Here is a 27,131-nt window from a genome sequence, read left to right as displayed (position 1 = left end):
TTTTCCGCTGCGAGTATATTTACGTTTAATATTGTATTACATTGTGAGAATATTTCGTTTGCTTGTTAATAATAATTTGTGTTTTATACAAACCAATATTCCATTCATAGAAAGGGTATTGCTCTTTCATGTACATGATTTACTAAATTATGTACATGATTTACCATTTTACCCTCCTCATTTTATCTTCCCTCTTTTCAATTTTCTACCCATTTGAAATCTCTCATTCTCAACTCCATCCCACCACCTCCCAACAACCACCATTCCTACACTGCACTGCCACCCTTCCACCACCGACACCTTCACCAACAATGATTATAGCCTTGTAGGGCTTCTTAAAGCACCATTGAAATTATACGCATATTTTCATCACACATGAATGAAGGCCTTCTTAAATTGATTGACATTTTTGTTCCTTAAAATTAGAAAGAACTGCAATTTGTAAATGGTCAACCCTCTAAATGCCATGTTATGCTTAATTCTACAACATTATAGATCATTTATACGCATCCTTCAATCAACAAATGAATGAAGGCCCTAATTGTTTGCAATGGCGTTATATAACCCTAATTGTATAAATTACTCTAATTTAGTTTGTATGTAATTAATTTGATACTATAAATGAATGCGTAATTGATGAAAATAAAATTATTATTACTCAATCAATGTGAGAATTCAGATGTATAATTGTTGAATTTGCTATAGATTTGATTATTTTCTTAGAGGAGGACAAAAGAAGAGAACTATTTTTTGGTTTTAGAGAGAAGGGTAGTTAATGGAAAAATTATGTAGAAGAGTACATGATAGAGTAAAAGTTGTACATGAAAGAGCAACTACGCATAGAAAATCTTAAACGAAAAACTTGTATATGCAATCTTTTTAAAATTTCTATCTTTACAAGATTTACCCTATATTTTCATATCCCATACTTATCTAATTCTATCCTAAAAAGATTTACCCTATATTTTGTTTTTTAAAAAAAAAAAAGGGAACCTCTTTATCCACACCCCGCCTATACCATATTTACTTCTACCAAAACTCAAACTCTCAACTCTCATAATTACCCTCAACTCCCTCGTTCCATCACCACCAAACTTTTCCATATACTTTTCTTCTCGACCAACTCCAACACTCAATCCTTCATAATTCTCAAACACCACTATCATCGCTCATCATCATCATCATTATGACTCCCAAACCATCAACCCGTATTTATTCACCATCAACTCGTTCCTCCACCAAAACCACAAAACCCACATGCACTTCCGCCAATCCAACCACACTCCTTCACCTCCACAACCCACCAAACCACCAAACCCCGATCATAATCGTTGCGAACCTAGTGTGGAAGGAAAGAGATGAAAGCTTGATAAGGGTAAGAATAAGGCGGTTGTCGAGGAAATAGTAGTGGAGGAGGTAGAGGAGTTTGTTGTTAAGGATGGTATCAAACGTACTTTTCCCGTGAACCGATGAATCATGCTACGGCAGCCGCTTTGGATAAGGCGGGAATGACTAAGGAAAGGTCGTTGGTGAATAGTGTGTACCAATACGGTATTCATGGTGCGCGGTATTATCCCGCTTCTTGGTACACGAAGATCGAGGCTCTTAAGTTCTTTGACGATTTCTTGAAATTTCAAGAGTGGGAAACCATAAGTCAGTTTTCGAGTCCTATCTATCTGATAGAAGTGACTCAGTTCTTTGCCACGGCCTCGATTCAAGATGGGAGCTTGTAAGCGGTTGTTAATGGGCATGAAGTCACGATCTTTATTGATGATTTTTGCTCGGTCTTTTCATCCCTGATGATGGGATTGAAGTGAATCCGAGTCAAGAATAGGGAAACGTGACAAATGATCAAAAAATGGTGATCAAAAAATATTTTGATGAAGATGCTACTCTTAATAGTAATGTCTTAGAGGTTCCTTTTCGCCAAAATTGAAGTTCTTTTTCAATTTCTTGTGGAATACGGTGAGTCCGAGAAAGGGTGGCCGGGATAAGGTGTCTAGCTATGAAATGGTTGTTGTGCACTCATGGCTTGAAGGGAGAACGGTAACTTTACCTTTAATCGTCTTTTATCGTATCATTCAAATTAGTGTGACGGTTACAAAAGAAACATTTTCTACTACTTTGGACTTTTTATACTGGATGTGGATTTCCCGTCTTGTAGAAACCAAGAAAGTAGTGGATTCGAGGAGGTATGGCACGATGGCTAAGGATGCTATGTCTGATAAATACTTGGAAGTTAATGGGTGTTGTTGTGGTTGGTCCGGATTTGGTATTCAATCTAAGAGTGTTCCGACTGAAAAAGTGTCCGATGGCGTGTTTGCAGTCGTTGAGGCTAAGTTAGACTCGTTTATGACGAGTGATGCGTGTATTTTATATAGGTATTTCGCACTTCATTTGCACGCATTTCTATGCATTTTGTGTAGTGTTTAGCTACAAATGTCCTCCGAATTGTCTACTTTGGTTTCTCTTGTATTATTTACAGGTATGAACCGGAAAGGATCATAATCAAGCCTAAAACACGTCCCTATGCATGCATTTAGGAGATGAGTTGAGTCGGAGCTTGGAAACTACTAATTATGATGCGCAAAGAAGTAAGATAGCTAGGCGAGCAAAGGAAGAACTTCAAATTACTATTGCCCACTTTGAAGAGCCATATCTCGAGTTCTACAACTTATTTTCAGGTGATTCTAATTGAAGATGAAAGCTTGTCCTCTTCGCTTTCAAACTCCACCGGAAACGCCCTGTTTGCCCAAGTAACGAAGAAATGGTAGCCATTTGAAGTTTAGTGCGCGAAGCAGGAATTGTGCGCTGGAAAGTACTCGATCGAGTACAATTGCGTTCGATCGACTACTTTTTCTACTCGATCGAGTAGTGCCTATTTAATAATTGTTCGATCGAGTACCTAAAGTACTCGATCGAGAGGTTTTAGCTTGGATTTGCTCGATCGAGTGATATAAAAGTCCTCGATCGAGTATTTAGCTATTATACTCGGGATTTTTATCCCGTGTTAGGTTTAGTTTTGTTAATTTTCACTTCCCTATATAAGGGAGTCGTAACTAGGTTAATAGGGACTTCTTCTTTTACCTTTTAATACTTCTCTTAATCAACTTTTCTCTCTTAATCTCTCTCTTCAGTGTAACTTTTCTCTCTTGATCTCTTGCTTGGATTTTGGTTTGTTCTTTACGCTGGAATTGCTTGAGATTGTAATCCCTCTTCTCCTTTTAATCTTAATCTCGTTATTTGTTACTTTAATTACTTGTTCTTCTCTTAATTAATTTCTACCCTAATTTGTTTTATACTTAATCATTATTATTTCATCATGCTTTCTATTATTAGTTCATTCATTGTTATTAATATTGACAACATTAGTAATATGAGTAACTAAACTCTTTCATGTCGGGATTAGGGGATCTATGGTAGGATTGTGACGATGTAGCGAATAGACTAGACGGTTTACTTGTGAGAATCTGTCCCCATAGCAATATAATTGTATCACCAATTTAGTCGTATGCATGCATCTAAATTACATTAATCTGGTTAATTTCGTTCCTGGATCGGAAGATTGGAATGAACAGACCTGCTATGAACAGTAGACTACCCTAATGAGGACAAAAGTTAAGTTAGCAGAAATCTAGGATAGAAAGTGGACCGGAAGGACCTTTCCTGTATCCTTCTCACAGTAGATTGTCTAGGCTATTTGTAGCTGAGTCGATAGACTACCATGGTGAACCGAAATCCCGACATACCTCTTTTATCTGATCACTTTTATCACTTTTTCTCGCTTTACTACTCTTACTTTATTTCTCTTACCCTTAAACCTTTAGTAGTTTAGAAAACCAAATTCAAAACCCCCATTGTGACTTAGATAGACGGACTTACAGATAGATACCTTGCCTCCCTGTAGAGATCGACCATACTTATCACTAGCTTATGTTAGTATATTTAGGTATTTATTTTGGTACAGAAACGACGGTATCAAATTTTGGCGCCGTTACCGGTGAGGCATCGTAGTTTTATCTGTTTTTATTTTGTCTCTTTCTTGTCTCAAGGAACCTCGGTTCCTTGAGACCGTTCTCATGTCTTTCGTTCTTGACTTTCCGCAGAGAGAGAACGAAAGTTTTGGTTCTTATATAGACAGGTGGGAGGAGTGGCTCGAATCAAGACGAGGAATGCTTTCGGGACTCCAAATATGCCAGTCTATCATCCGAGGAATTAATGCCCCTACGCGAGCATACGTCGAGGCTAATGGTAAGTGGGATTTCGAAGGAATCTCCGTAAAAGAGGTATTAGAATTTTTTGAATGGTTTGCTACTGAAACTCTTAAACCCAATTTCTCTCTTCATGTTGACTCAGATGAGGGGGTGGGTGCGACCTTAGAAACCGTTTTAGGAAATACTGACGGAAAAATAGAGGAGACCATTAGCGTGGTTGATAATCTCTTTTATAAGGATAATTTAGAACCCCTCTATGATTCTTGCACAGATAGTGAGGACGACTGGGAAGGTCTCTTTGAGAAATTCCCTACTTATGAGTCTAGCTATAAGGAGAGTGAGGAGAAACGTTTTGACAGTCTTGAGGTTAAATGGGATAGTTATGACGATATTATGGATGAACCTATTATTGAGGACCCAATTGACCCAATTGACTTTACCGTCCCTTGCATTTGGGATGAATACCCACCTTCTCCTTTAGCAGACCAGATTCCTCCACCTCACAATACAAACCCGTCAGGGCATCTGGATTATACTTGCGTTATTTTTGAGTCAAATGCTCATGAGCTCTCTTATTTTCCACTCGCGGTTAATTTGAGCTTCTATATTCCGCCCTTAGCTGGAGGGAGGAATAATTTTGTGGATGTTTTTAGGAGATGTCATAGGAAATTTGTTAGACTTAAATGCTATTTCATTTTAATTTCCTATGATATTGCTATTTTATGGTGCTACTTACAGTTTTGTGTAGCACATGCGCAGTTATTTGATCGGCTGCTGCGTGTTTGAGCTGTTTTGACTAGGCTTAATTGAAATGGTTGGATGAAGAAAAGATGGTCGAGCTGGGACCTGTCTGAAACTAGCGCTGTCCGGGAGGCAATCCGGAGTTTAATCTTTTAGTTGATTTGCTTTTAAGTTTCTGTTGCGTGTGTAATATTTGGTTTTTAAACCATAGACTGGAACATTTAGCTTGTTTTGTTAGTTTCGTGGGTTGTTTATTGCATCTTTGCAGGAATATAACGTGGATGGCTCGATCGAGTGTTTTTTATACTCGATCGTACCCTTTTGCTGCTGATTTCACTCGATCGAACATACCTTCTCCTCGATCGAGTGCCTGCAAAAGAAGGTCTTTCGATCGAGAGCCCTATTTCCTCGACCGAACTGCTTAGACGCCCAGTTCACTCGATCGATCATTGTGCCCTTTCGATCAAGTACTTCCGTTTTGATTCGCTTCCTGTGACGCCACTGTGAAGCTGTTTGTGACCTCCCATATTGCTGGCTGGTTTGGGGAGGTCCCTTCTTCGCGTATTCTTGTGAGTTTTCCGCATCTCCACTCTCTCCTTTTTAGTTTGCATTTCCTTTCCTTATTTTTGGGTACAATGAGGGCATTATACGATTTGGTTTGGGGAGGTTATGCATCCATATCTGTGTCTGCATTTATGTTTTTATTGCATTTCTGTTATCACGTTTAATTTCTGTATGCATTGTTGTTCATTTTCATAAAATTCCAAAATCTCATAAAAAACAAAAAAATTCGAAAAAAAAATTTCACGTTTATTTTAGCATATAGGTTGAGTCGAAACAGTAGATTTCAATGATGAAATTGCACTGCAATTGTCTTTTTGCTTAAACCTTGCATTAAACTAATTATCTTTTTAGCTTTGTCATTTTGCATATCTACGAGTTAATGTTAAAATTAAGCTGAACGAATAGACTTGACCTGAAAATTTTGGCAAGCTACTTATAATTTCTAAGATTTAGAGCCGTATAAACTGGTGACATTCATGACCAGTTTACATAGGAATTGAAAGTAGTACTCCTTGCATAACATGTTTATCATTTTTGCACATTTATGAAATTCGATTTCTTGTCAATTGCATACATTCGGGTTTGTGGTCGGTGTCACATGCATGGAGGTGCTTACAATTTCCCTTTCTTTTATTTTCACCCATTTAGCTCCACTTTAGCCAAATATAGCCTTTTTGACCCATTAGCTACACCCAAAATTTAGCCTGCTAGTCAAGCTAGTTTAGTGTGACTATTGTGGTATATTATACATCGTTGTGAGTTTGGCTCATTTTCATTGTGCGGAGTTGGTAGAAAAAGAAAGAATGAGGAAAAGAAGAGACGTGAAAAAGAAAAAACAAAGAAAAAAACTTGAAAAAAAAAGAAAGAAAACGTGAACAGGGGAAAGAAAAGAAAAAAAATGAAAACAAATATGTTGAGTTAGTTTGAGAAATAGAAGATCGTATGTGCTTATTTCTATCTTGTGGCGGTCTTAATCCTCTGTTTTATTCAAATCTTTTTGTATTGGGTACTGAGATGAGTGCCAATGAATTGCACTTGAGCTTTGTTTTCTAGACAGTTGAGATTCAGATGGTTTTATATGGTCCTGTTTAGGTGCTAGCTTGACGCTTTACCTCCACATTTCCATAATTTATTTTGCCTATTCTCGCCTGTAGCCTCACTTTCCCATATCTTTTGTAAGCCCTCACCGTGATGTACATTGTTGGTTGGAATGTATGTATGGTACTAGAATCGTCTATCATTTTTGTTGCATGCATGTTATGTAGGTCGCAGTTTAGGTGAGTGACTGTTTTTCTCTTCTTCTCTTACACATATACTTTCACCCTTTGCTTCATGAAAGAAGAGTGACCCGTGAGAGTCTGATTTTGATGGTCTTGCAAGGTCGATAGTTCAGCTTTATTATAAACATCCTACAACTCGTTGGCATTTGACATTTTTGCTATAAGTGTTAGTTTGTTGCATTAAATTGGTTTAAGTGGACAATTTGTAGCTAGCTCTGAGTTTTCTTTTCCGTTCCATTAGTTTTGCATATAGTTTTCTTGGGGGCAAGCAAAGGTTTGGTTTGGAGAGATTTGATGCGTGTATTTTATATAGGTATTTCATACTTCATTTCCACGCATTTCTATGCATTTTGTGTAGTGTTTAGCCACAAATGTCCCTCGAATTGTCTACTTTGGTTTCTCTTGTATTATTTTACAGGTATGAACCGGAAAGGACCATAATCAAGCCTAAAACACGTCCATATGCATGCATTTAGGAGATGAGTTGAGTCGGAGTTTGGAAACTACTAATTGTGATGCGTAAAGAAGTAAGATAGCTAGGCGAGCAAATGAAGAACTTCAAATTACTAGTGCCCACTTTGAAGAGCCATATCTCGAGTTCTAAAACATATTTTCAGGTGATTCCAATTGGAGATGAAATCGTGTCCTCTTATATTTCCAACGCCACCGGAAACGCCCTGTTTGCCCAAGTAACGAAGAAATGGAAGTCGTTTGAAGTTCAGTGCGCGAAGCAGGAATTGTGCGCTGGAAAGTACTCGATCGAGTACAATTGCGTTCGATCGACTCCTTTTTCTACTCGATCGAGTAGTGCCTATTTAATAAGTGTTCGATCGAGTACCTAAAGTACTCGATCGAGAGGTTTTAGCTTGGATTTGCTCGATCGAGTGATATAAAAGTCCTCGAACGAGTATTTAGCTATTATACTCGGGATTTTTATCCCGTGATAGGTTTAGTTTTGTTAAGTTTCACTTCCCTATATAAGGGAGTCGTAACTAGGTTAATAGGGACTTCTTCTTTTACCTTTTAATACTTCTCTTAATCAACTTTTCTCTCTTAATCTCTCTTCACTGTAACTTTTCTCTCTTGATCTCTTGCTTGGATTTTGGTTTGTTCTCTACGCTAGAATTGCTTGAGATTGTAATCCCTCTTCTCCTTTTAATCTCAATCTCGTTATTTGTTACTTTAATTACTTGTTCTTCTCTTAATTAATTTCTGCCCTAATTTGTTTTATGCTTAATCATTATTATTTCATCATGCTTTCTATTATTAGTTCATTCATTGTTATTAATATTGACAACATTAGTATGATGAGTAACTAAACTCTTTCATGTCGGGATTAGGGGATCTATGGTAGGATTGTGACGATGTAGCGAATAGACTAGACGGTTTACTTGTGAGAATCTGTCCCCATAGCAATATAATTATATCACCAATTTAGTCGAATGCATGCTTCTAAATTACATTAATCTGGTTAATTTCGTTCTGGATCGGAAGATTGGAATGAATGACACACTATGAACAAACGAGACTACCCTAATGAGGACGGAAGTTAAGTTAGCGGAAATCTAGGATAGAAAGTGGACCGGAAGGACCTTTCCTGTATCCTTCTCACAGTAGATTGTCTAGGCTATTTGTAGCTGAGTCGATAGACTACCATGGTGAACCGAAATCCCGACATACCTCTTTTATCTGATCACTTTTATCACTTTTTCTCGCTTTACTACTCTTACTTTATTTCTCTTACCCTTTAACCTTTAGTAGTTTAGAAAACCAAATTCAAAACCCCCATTGTGACTTAGATAGACGGACTTACAGATAGATACCTTGCCTCCCTGTGGAGATCGACCCTACTTATCACTAGCTTCTGTTAGTATATTTAGGTATTTATTTTTGTTACAGAAATGACGGCATCAACGAGTATCAATGCAAAGCTAGAGGCCCAAGCTATGGCCTTGGCTACTTTGGTCTCGGCTTTGGGTAGTAAGGCTAAGAATGATGGGGTTAGTAATCGCGATGTGGTGGCTTGGATGCGGGGAGTGGATGGACAAATAAGACTCTTGGTGTGACACCCCCACATACCAAGGTGCCTTACCAGGACCACCCTCCCCTAGCATGAGAGACCGCCACCATCTCGGTTTTCCGAGGCTAGTATATCAAAGTTACCTTCCAAAAAAACATTTATTAAAGTATAAAGAATTAACGATTACATATTTCAAAACCAAATCCAAAACAATGTTCAATAGTACTCAAACAACTGAAACTAAAACGACAAATCTCATGACAACGGAAGCTAGACTCGAAGTGATGACTCCCATCTCGACCCCAAAGCTAAAGACCATCATCATCTGTCACAATCTGCTCACCATCCCCGAGTGGATCACCACAGATTTACAAAATAACAACGGGGTCAGTTTAATGCATAATCAAAATAAGACAAGTACGATAAGATAAACAGCTGTTCACAAACCACCTCCGACTCCCAATCTCATCACGTAACTGACTACACACTAAAGTGTGTAGCCCTGCTAGTAGGGGGCCGCGGCCATAACCACCTAAGCCCCGCTCATCAACGTGCGATAACCCTTGATGCGTGCAATTTATATAGTCTTTTTAGCCTCTTATTGCACACATTTCTATGTCATTCTACAGTTTTGTATTGCACAATGCCCCGAATAGGCTACTTTGGTTTGTTTTGTCTCATTTGCAGGAACGGACCTCAAAGTGGTGAAATCATGCCTTATTCGCCCCTCATAGCATGTATTTAAGGAGATGGGAGACTTAGTGCGGAAATGTTGTGCCTCGGGAAGCGTGAAGGAGTCCTTAGGAGCTGACCAAACGAAGTCCATGCTGTTTTCAGTGGCTAACTGCTCGATCGAATGCTTTCTTGGTCGATCGAGTGGTTTTGACGGTTCAAAGTGTTCGATCGAGACCCTGCTGAGCTCGATCGAAGTGGGCTGAATTGGAAGATCTCGATCAAGAGGATTTGCTAAAGAGTTACTCGATCGAGAGGTTTCAAATGCCTCGATCGAGTGACTATGCTTATTTACACGGGATTTTATTCCGTGATTAGTTATTGTTTTAGTTAATAATCTCTTCCCTATATAAGGAAGACGTCATTAGGTTAAAATACAACATTACACTACGCTTAATTACTCTCTTTCTCTTAATCACTGCTGGAACTTTTTCTCTTGCGTGCGTTGCTTTGCCTCTTAATTCCGGATCTAAACTTTGTAATCCTTCTTTATACTTTACCCTTAATTTAATTGTTTTGTTTGCTCTTAATCCTTGTTCTCTCATCTTTGTTTTATTATTCTTTTTAGTAATTTATGCTTCATCCTTATTATTCATCTATCATGCCTTTCTTTAGTGTATTCAATGTTATTATTGTTTATGTCATTAATAGCATGAGTAGCTAAATTCCCTTATGATAGGATTAGGGGAGCCATGGTAGTGAGTTGACGATGTTGTAAATAGGTTAGATGATTAAATTGTGAGAAATGTCTCGTTAACAAAATAACTGTAATTGTTTAGTTGAGTGCACGTTTCTAAACCCCTTAAATTGGTTAAATTCAATCCTGGAGTGGAAGATTGGAATGAACAGAACTATTATGAACAGTGGACTGCCCTAATGAGGAGGAATCCAAGTTAGTTGTAATCTAGGCTGGTAGCGGACCGGAAGGACCTTTCCCTTGCCCTTCTCACATTAGATCGTCTGAGCTATTTACGACTGAGTTGATTAATTGTCATGGTGAGCCGAAATCCTAACATACTTCTCTTTATCTGATCATATACTTTGCTCATCCTTGCTTTTATTTCTCTTTTCTCTTATTCCCTTGCCTTAACCACTTTTAGTTTAGAATTAAATTTAAAACCCCCATTTGTTACTGGACAGACTTAGATTAGCAGATAGATCTAATAGCCTCCCTGTGGACATCGACCCTACTTCCGCTAACTTCTGTTAGTAGTCTTAGGCATTTATTTTTGGTACTAAAACGACGGTAGATTTCTGTGATGATTTTGCACTGTAACTTGTCATTTCACTTAAGCCTTGCATCAGATTGGCAATTTTTTAGTTTTGCCATGCGCATAGTTTACAAGTTAATGTTAAAAAATACAGCTGATCATATAGACTTGACCTGAAAAATTGGCAACCTACTTAAAATTTCTAAGTTATTAGACCCATATAACTGGTGTCATTTATGACCAGTTCATGTTGGAATCGAGAGTAGTATACTCCTTGCATAACATGTTCATTATTTTGCACTTTTATGACATTCGATTACTTTTTGCTGGCATACATTCGGGTTTGTGGTCGGTGTCACATGCAGGGAGGTGCTTGCAAATTTTTTCCTTTCATTCATTTTCGCCCATTCAGCTCCACATTAGCCAAACTTAGCCTTTAGACCCATTAACTACACCCAAATTAAGCCTGCCTGTCAAGCTAGTTTAGTATATTTTTTGTGGTATACTTTCTGTTGATGCGAGCTGGTTCGTTTTATATTGCATGGAGTTGGTAGAAAAATAAGAGAAATGAGGATATGTTGAAAAAGAAAAAAAATTTGTGAAAAATGAAAAAAGAAGAAAAGACGTGGGCAGGAAAATGAGAAAAGCATGAAAAGAAAAAAAAAAAAGAAAAAGAATAGACCGTGTAAAAAAGGGAAGTTTGTGACGGTCTTACTCCTATACATTATTTATATCTTTTTGAGGAGTTGTTATGTCGGTTAGTGAGTTTTGTGCCAAAGAAGGGCGCTTGTGTTTGATTTCATTATTGGCTAATATTTGGATTTGCTTAGTATGGTATTGTTTAGGTGCTAGCTTGACGCATTACCTCCACATATCCCATACTGTTTTGCCTTTTCTTACCCGTGGCCTCATTTTCCCATAACTTTTGTAAGCACTCGGCTGTGACAGACACTGTTTGGTTGGAATGTATGTATGGTGATTAGAATTGTCTATCATTTTTATTGCAAACATGTTTACGTGGGTCGTAGTTTAGGTGAGTGACTATTTTCTCTTCTTCTCTTACACTTATACACTTACCCTTTGCTTCATGAGAGAAGAGTGACCCGTGAGAGTCCGATTTTAAAGGTCTTGCAAGGTTGACAGTTCAGCTTATTTATAGACATCACACAACTCGTTTGCGTTTGACTATTGTAGCTATAAGTGTCAGTTTTTGTTTGCATTAAACGGTTTAAGTGGACAAGTTATAGCTAGCTCTGAGTTTTCTTATCCGTTCCATTAGTTTGCATTTAGTTTACTCGAGGACGAGTAAAGGTTCGGTTTAGGGAGATTTGATGCGTGCAATTTATATAGTCTTTTTAGCCTCTTATTGCACGCATTTCTATGTCATTCTACAGTTTTGTATTGCACAATGCCCCGAATAGGCTACTTTGGTTTGGTTTGTTTTGTCTCATTTGCAGGAACGGACCTCAAAGTGGTGAAATCATGCCTTATTTGTCCCTCCTAGCATGCATTTAAGGAGATGGGAGACTTAGAGCAGAAATGTTGTGCCTCGGGAAGCGTGAAGGAGTCCTTAGGAGCTGACCAAACGAAGTCCAGGCTGTTTTCAGTGGCTAACTGCTCGATCGAATGCTTTCTTGGTCGATTGAGTGGTTTTGACGGTTCAAAGTGTTCGATCGAGACCCTGCTGAGCTCGATCGAAGTGGGCTGAATTGGAAGATCTGGATCGAAGCCTATATCTGTTCGATCGAGAGGATTTGCTCAAGAGTTACTCGATCGAGAGTGTAATAGCCGCCCTTTTGGAGATCCTTTGACCAGTGTTGACCGACCTTGGGAGCGGGAATAGTCCTAGAAAGACGTACCAAAGTTATCTTGGGTTACGTGTTGGGAGTGGTACTCGATAGAGTAGAGGCTACTCGATCGAGTAGCTTAGTTACTCGATCGAGTAGGGGGTTACTCGATCGAGTAGGTTGGGTACTCGATCGAGTATCGAGTTTGCAGCGAGGGTTTTATATCGCGTTTTGTTAAATCCGCAAATCATTTCCGCCTCATTTCTTCCATCCATCAGTCGCCTCTTTCCCTTCCCTTCACCACAAAACCTCCATGGAAGCCCTTTGAAGGTCCTTGTGCCTTAGGAGAGCGTAGCTTGGGTCGGGTAGCGGTCTTTTGCCGGGTTTCTCCTTATAGGCTTTGCTTGGTTGCTGGTTATGGCATGGGTCGGCGTGGATTGGTTGCGGTTGCGTAAAGGTAGGTTCGCCTACTCAGTTTCTGTAGATAATCTAGTGTGTCGATCGTTGTATCGTTGTTGTTGTGCTGTGATTGCGGTTATGTGACGGTATTCAGACGATGTTGTGATTTTGATTGTGATTGTTTGTCTGTGGTTCTCGAGATGTGTTCTCGACTGAGTGGAGTCACTTGCGGGAGTGGCTTCACGCCCTAGTTTCGCCCTTCGTGGAACCCGCCACGGAAGGGGATGTGCACATTAATGGGACAGGGTTATCGCTCGGTATGATGAGCGGGGCTTAGGTGGGAACGGCTGCGGTCCCCCATCGGCGGTGTCCAGTGGACAGTCGGTGACGGAGATGGAGTGGAGTATCTGATTGTGATTGATTGTATTGTGTTGTTTTGTTAGTTGTGGTTAACTTGGTTGTGTCTTATCTCAGTACTGACCTTGTGTGGTTGTCTTGTTTGTTTATGTGTCTGCAGTGATCCCCTATGGTGAGCAGTCTGTCTTAGCAGGTGTTTATGTGGTTGCTAGCTGGGTCCGGGCAGGGATGAGTCGCCACGAGATTTAATAATTATAGCAAGTAGTCTCTTTAAGTTGTATCTTTTATATCATTAGTTGGATAGATGGCTTGTAAACTAACTTAATAGTTCTTTTATCGACACTTGATTATTACTATCCTCGGGCAACCGAGATGGTAACGCCCTTATATGCTAAGGAAGGCCTAGTTAAGGCTCCTCTGTATATGGGGGTGTTACAAAGTGGTATCAGAGCGACGATTTTGGAACCTGTAACAAATGAAAATAATGAACGTAGTGATTCTAATAAAATGAACCTGGTGTATGTGTAATGGGAGCCCCGCTGATGCTAGATTTTGGGTGAGTAGGCGCCCTCATTTCAAAATCTTGGCCCCGTGACACTTAAGCCAGTCACATGGTATGGGAATGTGGAGTCCGTGTGTGTATGTGTGATATGTATGTTAACTGAGCCGGAGTTACCTCTGGTTAAGTCGTTGCTAGAATTAATAAGTGTGATAGTGGCGTATGGGCCGTGTCAAGTAATCTTTGGTGGCATTCGTAAAGTTCTTGGCGTGATTAGTAAGCTTACACAATAGTTATAAGATACGTGATAAAAGTTACGTAGTAGAGATGCGTGAGAATGTGAAAGTGAATGTCGGGACATGAAAAGTGAAAGTGTTGGTATATGTGATAAGTTTACGGTAGTCATATACGAGCTTATGAGTTATCTCGTAATTGCTATGATGATAGTTATAGACTAGTTGAGTTGTAATTTGAAGCATGGCATATAGTAATGCGTTAATACCTTGTTTATTGGTTGAAATTTTTCCGCTGCGTAATAATTGATTTGTGCAAGATGATTTACTTATGATTGAATGTGGAAAGTGATAGATTAATTTGTTATGAAGTATATGCAATTATATGTCATGTGAAAGAATGAATTAATGTTATTTACATGTTTCAAGTTGAATGAACGCAAATGGGTAGTAATGTATAAAGTAAGTTCAGGTACAACATGATGGCATAATTATATTTATGAATGACTCGTCCGCGGGTAAACCGAGTTGGGTAATTGTGTAGCGTAGTGTGACATACACCTTACTAGTAAGGCGATATGTTATGCGTGGGTAATGATTGTAAAACGTGATTGAATGTGATAATTAGTGCCGAATCCCGAACTTAGTTTGGATTCGACACGTAGTGCTGTTTTGCAGGTATCTTCAAAGTTACTTCGTACTTCTGACCGTGTACTTAACTACACTTGACCGAGTGCGGGTGCTTACTAGACCGAGGAGACCTCACTTGATCAAGTTAGGAAGCTATGACGTCGGGATGTGGAAATTTCTGCAGACACTCGATGAAATGGCTCCTACTCGATCGAGTAGGGTGGTACTCGATCGAGTACCCTAGGCACTCGATCGAGTAGGTTACTGTGCAGTGAGACATACGGGTTTCTTAAAACCCCAATTCTTTCCCTTTCTCCTCATTCTTCATCTATATTTCGACACACCTAAACCTTCATTCCTCTCAAAATCTCTCATACTCTTGGGTTAGTAGTGATTCTTGGGGTTGATTTTCTTGTTTAATTTCGTTCCTTTACTTTATCACTTAATCAAGGTATGATTTCTTCTCTATTTCTATGTTTTTATGCTTTAAACTTGTTGAGGATAGTTATGTAAACTGAAATTTTGGATTCATATGGATAGATTGTTACTTTTAATGGTTGAAATATGATTCACATGCCTTCTTTTCGGGTTTGTTGATGATTAATTGCTGTAAATTAGACTAGAAATTTGCAATTAGGGGGCCGAAATTTCTAGGGTTACAAAATTGAAATTGATTTTTGATTGTTTTACAATGATTAGATGATGGAATTGAGTCTTATGTACTTTTTATATCATGTTGAAGGATGAATCTTGATGATTTTCACCTTAAAAAGTTACCTTAAAACTCCGTCTTAAAAGTGCCTTAAGTGGAAATTCGTGATTTATAATTGAAATTCAGTGTAGTATATGAATGTTTAAGTGTAGATTGAACTTCAATATGATAGTAGTGATGATAATCGATGGGAAATATGCCAAAATTGTTACAGCTGTAAAGACCGTCTGAAAAGCCTATTTAAGTTGTTGTTTCTAATATGGAAGACGATGATGATATGTTCCAAGTTATTTCTCCATGAACTTATATAATTGCCTCACATGTGTTTAGGAGTGTGTTGGAACAACCTTAGAGTCATGCTAGGATATTCGAATTTGCTGAGTAAATGTGTTCAAATGCCAAATTTTCATAACTACGGTTTATAAGTGACTACAAACTGAACTATATGTGAAAATTGAGGAAACTATTGGTGAAATGTGTGTAACTAGCTGAGCATTCAAGTTTAATGGCATGAATTATGTGCTTCTAATATCAAACTGGTTGATGAATTAGTGAACTTTGCTGAGTGTATAGAACTCAAAATGCATGAAGTATATGTTTACATGTTTTATACAAAGTTGTTTACATCATGTGCCGAAACAGATGCCGAGACCGACCACAGGGAACCGTCAGAGTAAACGGAGAAGGGCTTCACAGCCCGAACCTGGGGAGGGTAGTGGACCTGTGGTACCCGCAGTTTCGGACTACCCCAATGTTGTTTTTGTCGATTTCAAGCAGAGAGAGCGTTTTGTAGCTTTACAAAAACGCAAAATGAGACCTACGAGGTGTATAGACACTACTTTGTTGGAGGATTTGGAGATAGAGACGGATGTCCGTCACATATTCGAGACCTTGGGTTTTACGGGTTTGTATAGGCTGAGGAAACATACTTATCCTTTCCTCACTTTGGAGTTTATGAGCTCCTTTAGCTATGACCTTGCGGGCCAGACCGTCGAGTTTAGGTTGATGAATACCAGTTTTCTGTTGACTATGGATTTGTTTGCCTCTCACCTTGGGTTGGCCAAGCCTCCCAAGGACTCTATCACCGATATTCCAGGTAGAGTGCGGTGTCTCGCCGCCCGATGCCTTGTCCGACCGGAAAGCAAGCTCCCACCTCGAGCAACATGCTTTGATTAATGACGTCCGACATGTTACCTTGAGGGTCTTTCTCCGTTCTCTTTCGAACCTCCTTTATGACGAAAGGATATCGATGGCCCGAATAATCATGAGGTCTTGCTTCGATGTCTTACCTCGGCCGGAGCGGGCCAGGAAAGTGGTCTTTAATGCTCCTTCTATAGTTTGTGTTGCCCTTGCCTTGATGGCTTCCGCTCTTCCCGGTACACGAGTTGTGGCGCTATCGCCACTCGGTTAGGCGAGAAGCTAACCTCTTTTGAAGCTTCTTCGGAGTACGTGCCTCTAGCTACCCAGTGCCTACCATGGACCGTGACTACTATCTCGACCTGAAATGGTTGAGGACCTTGGCCGACGGTAGCCTAGCGTGGAGGGTGTGGGGCATGAGTTGGATGAAAATTCCGGCTCCACGAGCACCTCCCACCGACGGAGCCCTTAGAGTCGGCGGTAGTGGTCGTGGATGTGGACGATGAGGAGGAGGAGGAGGAGGATGAGGATAGACCCCGCCACCGGTGCGAGACCTATCTCATCGACGACACCATTCTCAAGGTGATGCGGGAGCCGACGAAGGGGCGAGAATGCGGGAGTTGCGGTGGTGGAAAGACCTAGGTTGGGGAGAGGACCCCGTCGAGTGAGGGAGAGGGCCTCGGAGACTAGGCCACGGCCGTAGCGCCACAAAGAAGAAGCGATCCTCTCTCCGTGCTACCCTTACCTCGACACCCGGAGACGCGATCCGGCTACTTAGCGAGCGAGTGTCATCTACCTTGACACTCGGGAACATGCACGAGATGGCGTACACTCGGGGATAGGGGCCGATGGACCTCACCCGGTTTGGTGGAGTGGAGTTGGGGACTACTCGGGGTTTTCCATTCCTACGGGGTGGAACAATCGACGGGGGGACACCTCGGTCCTTTGCCTACGGTGGATTGACCCCATGGTATGTGAGCCGGGAGCGGGAGCGGGGAGTTGATGCGGGGTTGGTTCATCGGGTGCAGGTATGCCTGGAGGTGGTGGGGGTGATGATGAGGTGATGGTTGATCGGCGGAAGCAGGGAGGAGGTGATACTCCTTATTCTTATCTTTGTTTATGGTAGTTGATGTTGGTAGTATTGTTAGATGTTAGTAGTTGTTTTTCATTTATTGAGACACGGTTTATGAACTTGTATTGTTGGCCATAAGACCGGATTTGCTATTTCGACCTTATTGCAGGATGATTGGGAGTCGGGGCATCATCCCGACTCAATTTATGTGACGGTCATGTATATATATGTTGGTTTATGACAGGTTGTGTAAGAAACTGGGCCTGTAGGTACTCGACAGAGTACCCCGTACTCTATCGAGTAGCTGCAGGAAAGGAAGAGAGAAAGCATTGTGAACTCAGGCTACTCGATCGAGTAGCCAAGACACTCGATCGAGTAGCATGGCACTCGATCGAGTACCCTCACATACTCGATCGAGTAGCACTGTTACAGGAGGTTTTCAAAAATTAAAAGTGTGCAATTGTTTTATAATTACAAGTTTGATATTTAACGTGGTTGTTAGTGCTTAATAACATCTGGGAACCGTTAATTTTATATGTTGGAAGTCGTGCTTGAGTTTCCTATGTACCTATTTGTAACAAGTAGTGAAGTGGTGATGATTTCTTGTTGTTTTTAATATTCCATATGCCATATTTCCATCTATCCTTGGAAGTTACACCCTTTCTTACATTTGGACATACAATGTTAACATGCTTTATCAACGGCGGCTAGTTATTCGGGTGATTTGTGTATGATTTCTAGGTTATCAAGCACATAGTTAGTAAGTAACGTCCATAACAAATAATATAGCTTTTAACTAATGTAATGCTACAAGTAATAGGTAATGTGTCTTGTGATTTTGACGGTGAACTTTGGGGACGAAGTTCCTTTTTAGAGGGGAAGAGTAATGTCGCGAAAGGAAAAGGCTGCTTTGAATTATATTTTGCTTGTTTATAATATTGTATTGGTATTATGTTTTGTTTTAATTACAAAATTTCCGAAGTATATGTGATTACTTTAGTTCTATAAGTGAATGTGTTGTATATTTCAATGGGCGGTCATGAAGAAATAGTTATGGTGCAATGAATCGTAATTGAACCACGTTGTTGAGTAACATGGTAGCATTAGTTGTACAGCATGAAAGTTGATATGAGACATGTTCCGGATTGATAGTCTGATAGTTGTTACCATATGTTGGGTGATCGTGGATTGTGCTTTGCATCGCGAAAGTGATGTTTTATATATATAGAGAGTAACGGTTGACGGTGATAATGTGCGTATGATAGTAGTAAGAGTCGTTACGAGTAGAGCGTAGACAGTGATGATGATGACATGGGGGGATGGTATTTCTGGGGAGTCATGACTCGAGTGGGAAGAATAGCAGTGTCGTGTTTTTCCCTGTCTTATATGTTGGGATAGGTGAGTTGAACTTCGGGGACGAAGTTCTTTTAAGGGGGAAGACCGTAATACCCGCCCTTTTGGAGATCCTTTGACCGGTGTTGGCCGACCTTGGGAGCGGGAATAGTCTAGAAAGACGTGCCAAAGTTATCTTGGGTTACGTGTTGGGAGTGGTACTCGATAGAGTAGAGGCTACTCGATCGAGTAGCTTAGGTACTCGATCGAGTAGGGGCTACTCGATCGAGTAGGTTGGGTACTCGATCGAGTATCGAGTTTGCGGCGAGGGTTTTATATCGCGTTTTGTTAAATCCGCAAATCATTTCCGCCTCATTTCTTCCATCCATCGATCGCCTCTTTCCTTCCCTTCACCACAAAACCTCCATGGAAGCCCTTTGAAGGTCCTTGTGCCTTAGGAGAGCGTAGCTTGGGTCGGGTAGCGGTCTTTTGCCGGGTTTCTCCTTATAGGCTTTGCTTGGTTGCTGGTTATGGCATGGGTCGGCGTGGATTGGTTGCGGTTGCGTAAAGGTAGGTTCGCCTACTCAGTTTCTGTAGATAATCTAGTGTGTCGATCGTTGTATCGTTGTTGTTGTGCTGTGATTGCGGTTGTGTGACGGTATTCAGACGATGTTGTGATTGTGATTGTGATTGTTTGTCTGTGGTTCTCGAGATGCGTTCTCGGCTGAGTGGAGTCACTTGCGGGAGTGGCTTCACGCCCTAGTTTCGCCCTTCGTGGAACCCGCCACGGAAGGGGATGTGCACATTAATGGGACAGGGTTATCGCTCTGTATGATGAGCGGAGCTTAGATGGGAACAGTGCGGTCCCCCACCGCGGTGGTCCAAAGGTGGACGATCGGTGACGGAGATGGAGTGGAGTATCTGATTGTGATTGATTGTATTGTGTTGTTTTGTTAGTTGTGGTTAACTTGGTTGTGTCTTATCTCAGTACTGACCTTGTGTGGTTGTCTTGTTTGTTTATGTGTCTGCCGTGATCTCCTATGGTGAGCAGTCTGTCTTAGCAGGTGTTGATGTGGTTGCTAGCTGGGTCCGAGCAGGGATGAGTCGCCACGAGATTTAATAATTATAGCAAGTAGTCTCTTTGAGTTGTATCTTTTATATCATTAGTTGGATAGATGGCTTGTAAACTAACTTAATAGTTCTTTTATCGACACTTGATTATTACTATCCTCGGGCAACCGAGATGGTAACGCCCTTATATGTTAAGGAAGGCCTAGTTAAGGCTCCTCTGTATATGGGGGTGTTACAGAGAGATTTCAAATGCCTCGATCGAGTGACTATGCTTATTTACACGGGATTATATTCCGTGATTTGTTATTGTTTTAGTTAATAATCTCTTCCCTATATAAGGAAGACGTCATTAGGTTAAAATACAACATTACACTACGCTTAATTACTCTCTTTCTCTTAATCACTGCTGGAACTTTCTCTCTTGCGTTGCTTTGCCTCTTAATTCCGGATCTAAACTTTGTAATCCTTCTTTATACTTTACTCTTAATTTAATTGTTTTGTTTGCTCTTAATCCTTGTTCTCTCATCTTTGTTTTATTATTCTTTTTAGTAATTTATGCTTCATCCTTATTATTCATCTATCATACCTTTCTTTAGTTTATTCAATGCTATTATTGTTTATGTCATTAATAACATGAGTAGCTAAATTCCTTTATGTTAGGATTAGGGGAGCCATGGTAGTGAGTTGACGATGTTGTAAATAGGTTAGATGATTAAATTGTGAAAACTGTCTCATTAACAAAATAACTGTAATCGTTTAGTTGAGTGCACGCTTCTAAACCCGTTAAATTGGTTAAATTCAATGCTGGATCGGAAGATTGGAATGAACAGACCTGTTATGAATAGTGGACTACCCTAATGAAGACGGAAGTTAAGTTAGTTGTAATCTAGGGTGGATAACGGACCGGAAGGACTTTTCCCTTGCCCTTCTCACATTAGATCGTCTGAGCTATTTACGACTGAGTTGATTAATTGCCATGGTGAACCGATTTCCTAGCATACTTCTCTTTATCTGATCATATACTTTGCTCATCCTTGCTTTTATTTCTCTTTTCTCTTATTCCCTTGCCTTAACCACTTTTAGTTTAGAAATAAATTTAAAACTCCCATTTGTTACCGGACAGACTTAGATTAGCAGATAGATATAATAGTCTCCCTGTGGAGATCGACCCTACTTCCGCTAACTTCTGTTAGTAGTCTTAGGCATTTATTTTTGGTACTAAAACGACGGTATCAACCTTGTTCATTAATGTGCGCATCCCCTCCTGTGGCGGGTTCCACAGAGGGCGAAACTAGGGCATGAAGCCACTCCCGCAAGGGACCCACTCGGCTGAGGACGCACCCCGAGAACATCATCATCAACCATCACAACACCAAACTCCAATCCACATCTTTCACAAGGATATGGAATACTTGAAGAACCTTTCAAATTGTTCGCAATGACTTTATAAAATTCAGCTAAACCATCCTTATAGTTGGGGTCACTCATATTTGTAGCAATAAGTTCGAGTCATTTTTCTACATTTGTAATATATAGGAAACTAATTCAGAAAATTCAATAATAGGTAAACAAATAAACGAAATTCAGGAAATCAATTAAGCTAAATTATCAACAAATTAGATAATAACCCAACAAATTCAGAAATTCAAAAATAATCGACATTCAAAGGCCAGGAAATTGAACAATCCTATATATATATATATATATATATAGCTTGAAAATCTTAATAAGGAATAGTTAATAAGAAACATATATACCTGATTGATAAACACGATGAGGGAGAGAAGACGGTGACAACAGTTACGGAGATGAAGACAGAGAGAGACGATCAGGGAGGAATGGAGGATGATATTTGTGTAGCAGTATTAGCTTGTGTTTGTGTTTTGTAGCGTATAGCGAAATAAAGCGATCCATGCGTGGTGTTTGTTCTTTAGATCTTCATAACTTCAATAACAACGGTTATTGCGTCTACAACCGTTGTTAAAACCTAATAACAACGGGTACTAATATAACCGTTGTAATTACGTTTCACTAATTTTGCGCCAAATTATTAACAACGGTTATAATGTATTATAGAGTAAACTGTTGTTATTAGTTTTTATATTAACAACGGTTGTGAAAGTTTGACCCGTTGTTAAAACCAATAACAAAGGTTAACAACACATAACCGTTGTAATTAAGTTTAGTAAAATTTAGCGCAATCCATTGTACGTCTTTTGGTGATTTTCGTGAATAAGCGTTGTTAAAGGGCCGTTGTGGTTGCCTGGATTTGTAGTAGTGATGTTTATATTTATTTCCATCTTTTAATAAATTAAAATAAATTAAAGTTTTTAACCCAATTTTTGGACTTTCAATTGAGTAAGTCTTCCAACACACGGTAAGACCATTTTACATATTTTAAACAATGATGCTATGGATAATTAAGTATGTACACAAATTATGAATGAAAAAAATTGGTGGAACTTATTATGAAAATAGTAATTAAATTAACGTGTCAGTTTGGCAGCAATCAAAATATTCTAAAAGGAGTACAAAAACGCGTAAAATGGTACGAAAGAGTGGCTTCTCACTAATTTAGCGAGAGACCGCGGTTGCAACTTTTTCTGCACGAGATTCACGTCAAAGTCAAGTATTTAGGTTAAACTTTAAGTATATGGAAGTATAAGAGTTATAGTTTGACATCAATTAGATAGAAGTCAAACTAAACTCTTAATATGGAGTTGAATTTTTTCACCATGTGAAATAATATTTCATTGATTAAGTCTGGATCATGCTAGCGGGCACAATATTTTATAGCCAAGATTATAGATATAATTAAAACTAAATAAAAAATTATTATATCTTAATTATGATTACCTATATTGATTTACAATTGTAAAAACAGACCCGTGAATTTCACGGGTTTAAAACTTGTAACAAAATATAAATGGGATGTAGCCATTAAGGTAGTATACAATATGGACCATGTGGTTAATGGAATTTCTTGAAACGCTTAATGGCAAGATAAGTTTAAGCCAAGATTTGACCCTAGTACGTAATAAGCTTCCCCTAAACTTTGAGCCCTTGGAGGCCATTTTAAGTTTTTAACTACAGAGCATCCCGATTCCCGAGTGACTGCGACAAATAAAGTTAAGGTTGCAGTCACTCATGAGTCATGACACACCTTTGATCAACGAGGACGACCTTGTGATGCGCACATTTTATGCACAGACACGTTTGGCATGCTCTTAAGAACCACGATCTCGAGATGCATAATCAGTTTCGGCATACATCATGAATGCTTAATCCTTGTCCACATTGCGCCTAGATGTTAACATGTAATTGGATTATTCATGGCCATGAAACTTAAAATCATGTAATCATAGTACTTACTTACTACTTAGCCAATAGTCGTACATAGATGCTAGGTTCAGTAGGTCGGTCCTTTGTAATTTGGTTAGACATAACTTGCTATGCTTAGGCCTTCTATCGCATCGTTAGTTCCTTAACCTCATATCACATATACATAGTTTTGGGAATTTTGAGAGTGACGAATCGAAATGGCAGCAACTGTACTTGATCATACAGTAGCAATGCTTATGCTGGAGATTAGGAATCTAACAATACAACAATATTGTACCGCTAAGAGCTCTCACAAACTGCGGAGTAAACTGGGTCGCATGATGTAACTACGTAACCTTACCCATGCAGCAACACAGAAAGTTGAAATTGTTTCCAGATGACTAAATGAAAAATGTGTCGAAGAATGCTTCAACTAACTACTAGTATTTCACAATAAATAGAAGCACAACTCGGACAAAAGATAAGAGTCATAAAACATACCTGACGTAAATACGTGAACTGCCCATCAAACTTCATAGCCGGGATTTAGTTTCTGCTGTATGTCACCATAACTTTCTAGTTCTTCAATATCTTCAGGACTACCTAAGAAAAGAGGTAGTCTTTGATGAAGTTTTGCAGGCTGAATTGCCAAAATCCTACGTTTACCATCAGAACCTTTTCCACCAGCTTGTTCTGCAACATAACTTAGGGGATTTGCTTCATAAACAAGTCGGAGATGGTCCCTTGGGTTCATCGCAATTCCACCATAAAGTAATGTTCTATGAAAATCAGCGACCAGCGAACATATGTAGCGTGCAGAATATTTCTTCGGGTATCTGCCTTTCCCTTGTCTGACAGTGTCAATGTAATGTCTTAAACCTTCAGGCCAATCAAAGTATCGAGCATCATTCACAGAATATATCTGACCTGAAAGGACATTTAAGAATCATCAGTAGATTCTAAGTGCCAGCTGCCAGATAAAATTCATCTTCAAGTGATCACAGAACAACATAGATGATACAGAATATTCTATTTAAGAACTCCAGACTCCAGAGTTGCTCTAATTTCTGGACATAACTTCCAATAAAGCCAAAGACTCGTTTTTTTTTTGGTTATGTATTATACTTCGTAATCGAGTAAAACATAATCGCTCAATAAAGTGGTTGAACTTCATTGATTGTGAAGTAGCAGTCATTTGACGCAAACATCATCATGGGACATTTGGCAACAAACTCTCTAGGTTAAACAACAAAAGGGTAAGGCTACATACATCTGAAATCCCATTACCCTGCCATTTCTAGGAGTCCTGGAGGCTGTGAGTTAATATTGCTGGTGTAGTGTTGTGTCAATTTTTTTTAACAAGGAATAGGTATAGCAGCGTGCTGGTTAGGAGTTCAATTTAGAGTGCCCGATACCACTATGCAATAGACCCACAGAATGCACTCACCTAATGCAAAACAGAAGTCCATAAACTCAATCCTGCACACTACTATGCAGTAGAAGGTCCACAAACATATCTTCAGTGGTTTAGGGTATAAAATAAGTACATCCTAAGGAGTGGTTAACATATCATTAACTAATGAGAATTCCATCACACTTCCAAACAGGGTGTCATTGTTTCGAACATACCTCTACTTGGAATTTTGATGCTGGGGTGTGTGAGGATAAAATCTCCGGTAGAATGATCCAGTGTGAATGAGTGTACCCCAGACCCAAAAGTCACACAAAAAATTGTAGCTGATGAATACAGGACATAACCAGCAGCAACAAGTTTGGACCCACTTTGCAACGAATTCAACGTGGCCTTCTCCTCTTGGGGAAGACTATCTAATTCCACAAGACGATTGTAAACGCCAAAAATAGTTCCTGTAGGGATTGATGCATCAATATTTCTTGACCCGTCAAGAGGATCCATAACTACCACAAATGGAGCATTGTCGGAGAACCATACTGGGGCATCATTTTCTTCTGAAGCAACAACTGCTACTTTTCCAGAATTTTGAAGGGAGGATAGAATAATATCATTCTGCAGAAAATATTATACTGGTCAAAGTATTATACTCCATTACACTAAAGATGACGGAGAATACCACGCCCGTCTTTTTTTAGTGAATTAACGAATATTCCCAACCTAGACACAAATGCACAATGCCCGACCTAAATGTTTCAAAGCGGTAAGGCTAGGGGTGATCACTTGAGAATCGTAGTGGAAAATAAATGAAGGGTCACATGCAATCAGATTAAGTCGAAAATAAAAAATAAAAACTGTGTGTACAACTAGATTGGGCTTTAAGATTCTTCAGAAAATGTCAACAAGAAGAAAGGTCCATCTTTCGGACGGACAAAATGCTTCTCCTACACCTGTAACTGGCAACTCTTACAAGGATTTTCTGTACACTGACTAACTGGAAACCAACCTTTTCATCCCATGTAAAACTTCCCGATGCTAAAACTTGAATAAATCGGTCCTATTGTATAACAATAATGCGATAATTGAAGATTTTTGGAGTGTGCTATAAAGTTCTAAGTAGAAAAATCATCGCAAAACCTTTAAAGGTCACTAAGTCCTGTATCCTAATCCAAAAATGTCACAGTAATTTGAGTACAGAAACTCAAGTAAGACCGTTGTAAAGCATACAACGGCCTCATTCTATACGCCTCACAACCACTACCCGTGTATGTCGTGCAATACCAGCTGCAAAATTAACTATTAGCATCAACTATCAACTACCACTCATTCAATCACCTAACCAGAACATTTTCAATCAAACTATTAACACCGATTCTTGTTTAAGACCGTCTTAACTTAAGACACTCTTACCGTCTTACATGTTACACCCGATTAAAATAGAGGTGGAAATAAAAGGACGCTCTAAGAGGTCTTAAGTTAAGACGGTATGGACTATAAAAGAAATTCTCTTTCCCAATAAAAATCTTGATCACCATTCCTCACAATAGGTCAGCTTCCACAGCCAATCAAAAACTTACAACAAAACCGTTTTCCAGCGTACAATGGTCTTACACAATAATTATCGAAAGACTCAAAGTCCGGAAGAATAAACAACAGATAAGTACAATACCGAGACAATATCAAGCGGCTTAGGCGCATCTCGACCCGACCCGGAAACGTTTCCAGAAGCTTGCATAGAATTAGCAAGACTAGAATTGAAAGGAGAAGCAATAAGTGCAGCAATTTTCTTACAAGCATATTGTAAATGATCAACTAAGATAACCAAATCATCACCCACATCAATTCCACCCTTACCCACATATTCTACTAACGTTTTCGACTCATTTTTACTGCTTAATTGAGCAGTAATTGAAAACCCAGTAAAAGATGACATCTTTGGGTTGTTAAGTTTAATGGGTAGCAAAAAGTTGTTGGATTTTCGTGGGAAAATGAAGGATTTAGGAGGGAAGATGGAGGTGAGTTTCAAAGGTGTAGTTGATGAAAGCATCGATTTTTTCGAGTGTTTAAAATGTTGTAATGTAAATGTTTACATAAGTTTGTTCAACGGTGTAGTCGGTGTTGTATCCTTGATTCCTTGAGGTAGGACGAAAGCTACGGACATAACTCACTTTCTTCACGTTATCTTCAACCAATATCACTTGTTGCCTTTAAGCCCGTTATTTTCGGTCGAAAGAAGTAGAACTCAACTCAATTGAGCTGAGTTGAACCAAATTAAATGAAGCAGAGTTAAATTTAACGTAGTTGAAGTAAGACTTAATTTATCAAGAGATGAACTGAAAAGAGTTTAGTTAAACTAAAATGAGCTGAAATTAGGCCAGAAAGAATAGGATATTACTAAGCCGAAACTT

At 39.4% G+C, this 27,131-nt stretch overlaps 1 protein-coding gene across 2 annotated transcripts; it reads right to left on the bottom strand.

Annotated features, from left to right (window-relative positions):
- Positions 1-9,047: 9,047 nt before the first annotated feature.
- On the bottom strand, positions 9,048-26,853 carry LOC141599628 (fructose-1,6-bisphosphatase, chloroplastic). Of its 2 annotated transcripts, none has more exons than XM_074419702.1 (4): positions 26,393-26,853; positions 24,942-25,338; positions 23,814-24,239; positions 9,048-9,154 (listed from the first exon to the last, which is right to left on the bottom strand). In XM_074419702.1, exons 1-3 carry the CDS (start codon positions 26,768-26,770, stop codon positions 23,839-23,841), a joined length of 1,176 nt encoding a protein of 391 aa, XP_074275803.1. In that variant the 5' UTR covers positions 26,771-26,853; the 3' UTR covers positions 9,048-9,154; positions 23,814-23,838. The 2 variants fall into 2 exon arrangements, with proteins under 2 accessions (XP_074275803.1, XP_074275802.1); XM_074419701.1 differs by lacking the exon at positions 9,048-9,154 and adding an exon at positions 22,819-23,294.
- Between the last annotated feature and the right edge of the window lie 278 nt (positions 26,854-27,131).

Source organism: Silene latifolia, chromosome 9 (genome assembly GCF_048544455.1).
Source record: "Silene latifolia isolate original U9 population chromosome 9, ASM4854445v1, whole genome shotgun sequence".
NCBI classification, from domain to species: domain Eukaryota; kingdom Viridiplantae; phylum Streptophyta; class Magnoliopsida; order Caryophyllales; family Caryophyllaceae; genus Silene; species Silene latifolia.
Note: the sequence above shows the minus strand (reverse complement) of the source record. Positions and strands in the feature narration are given on the sequence as shown.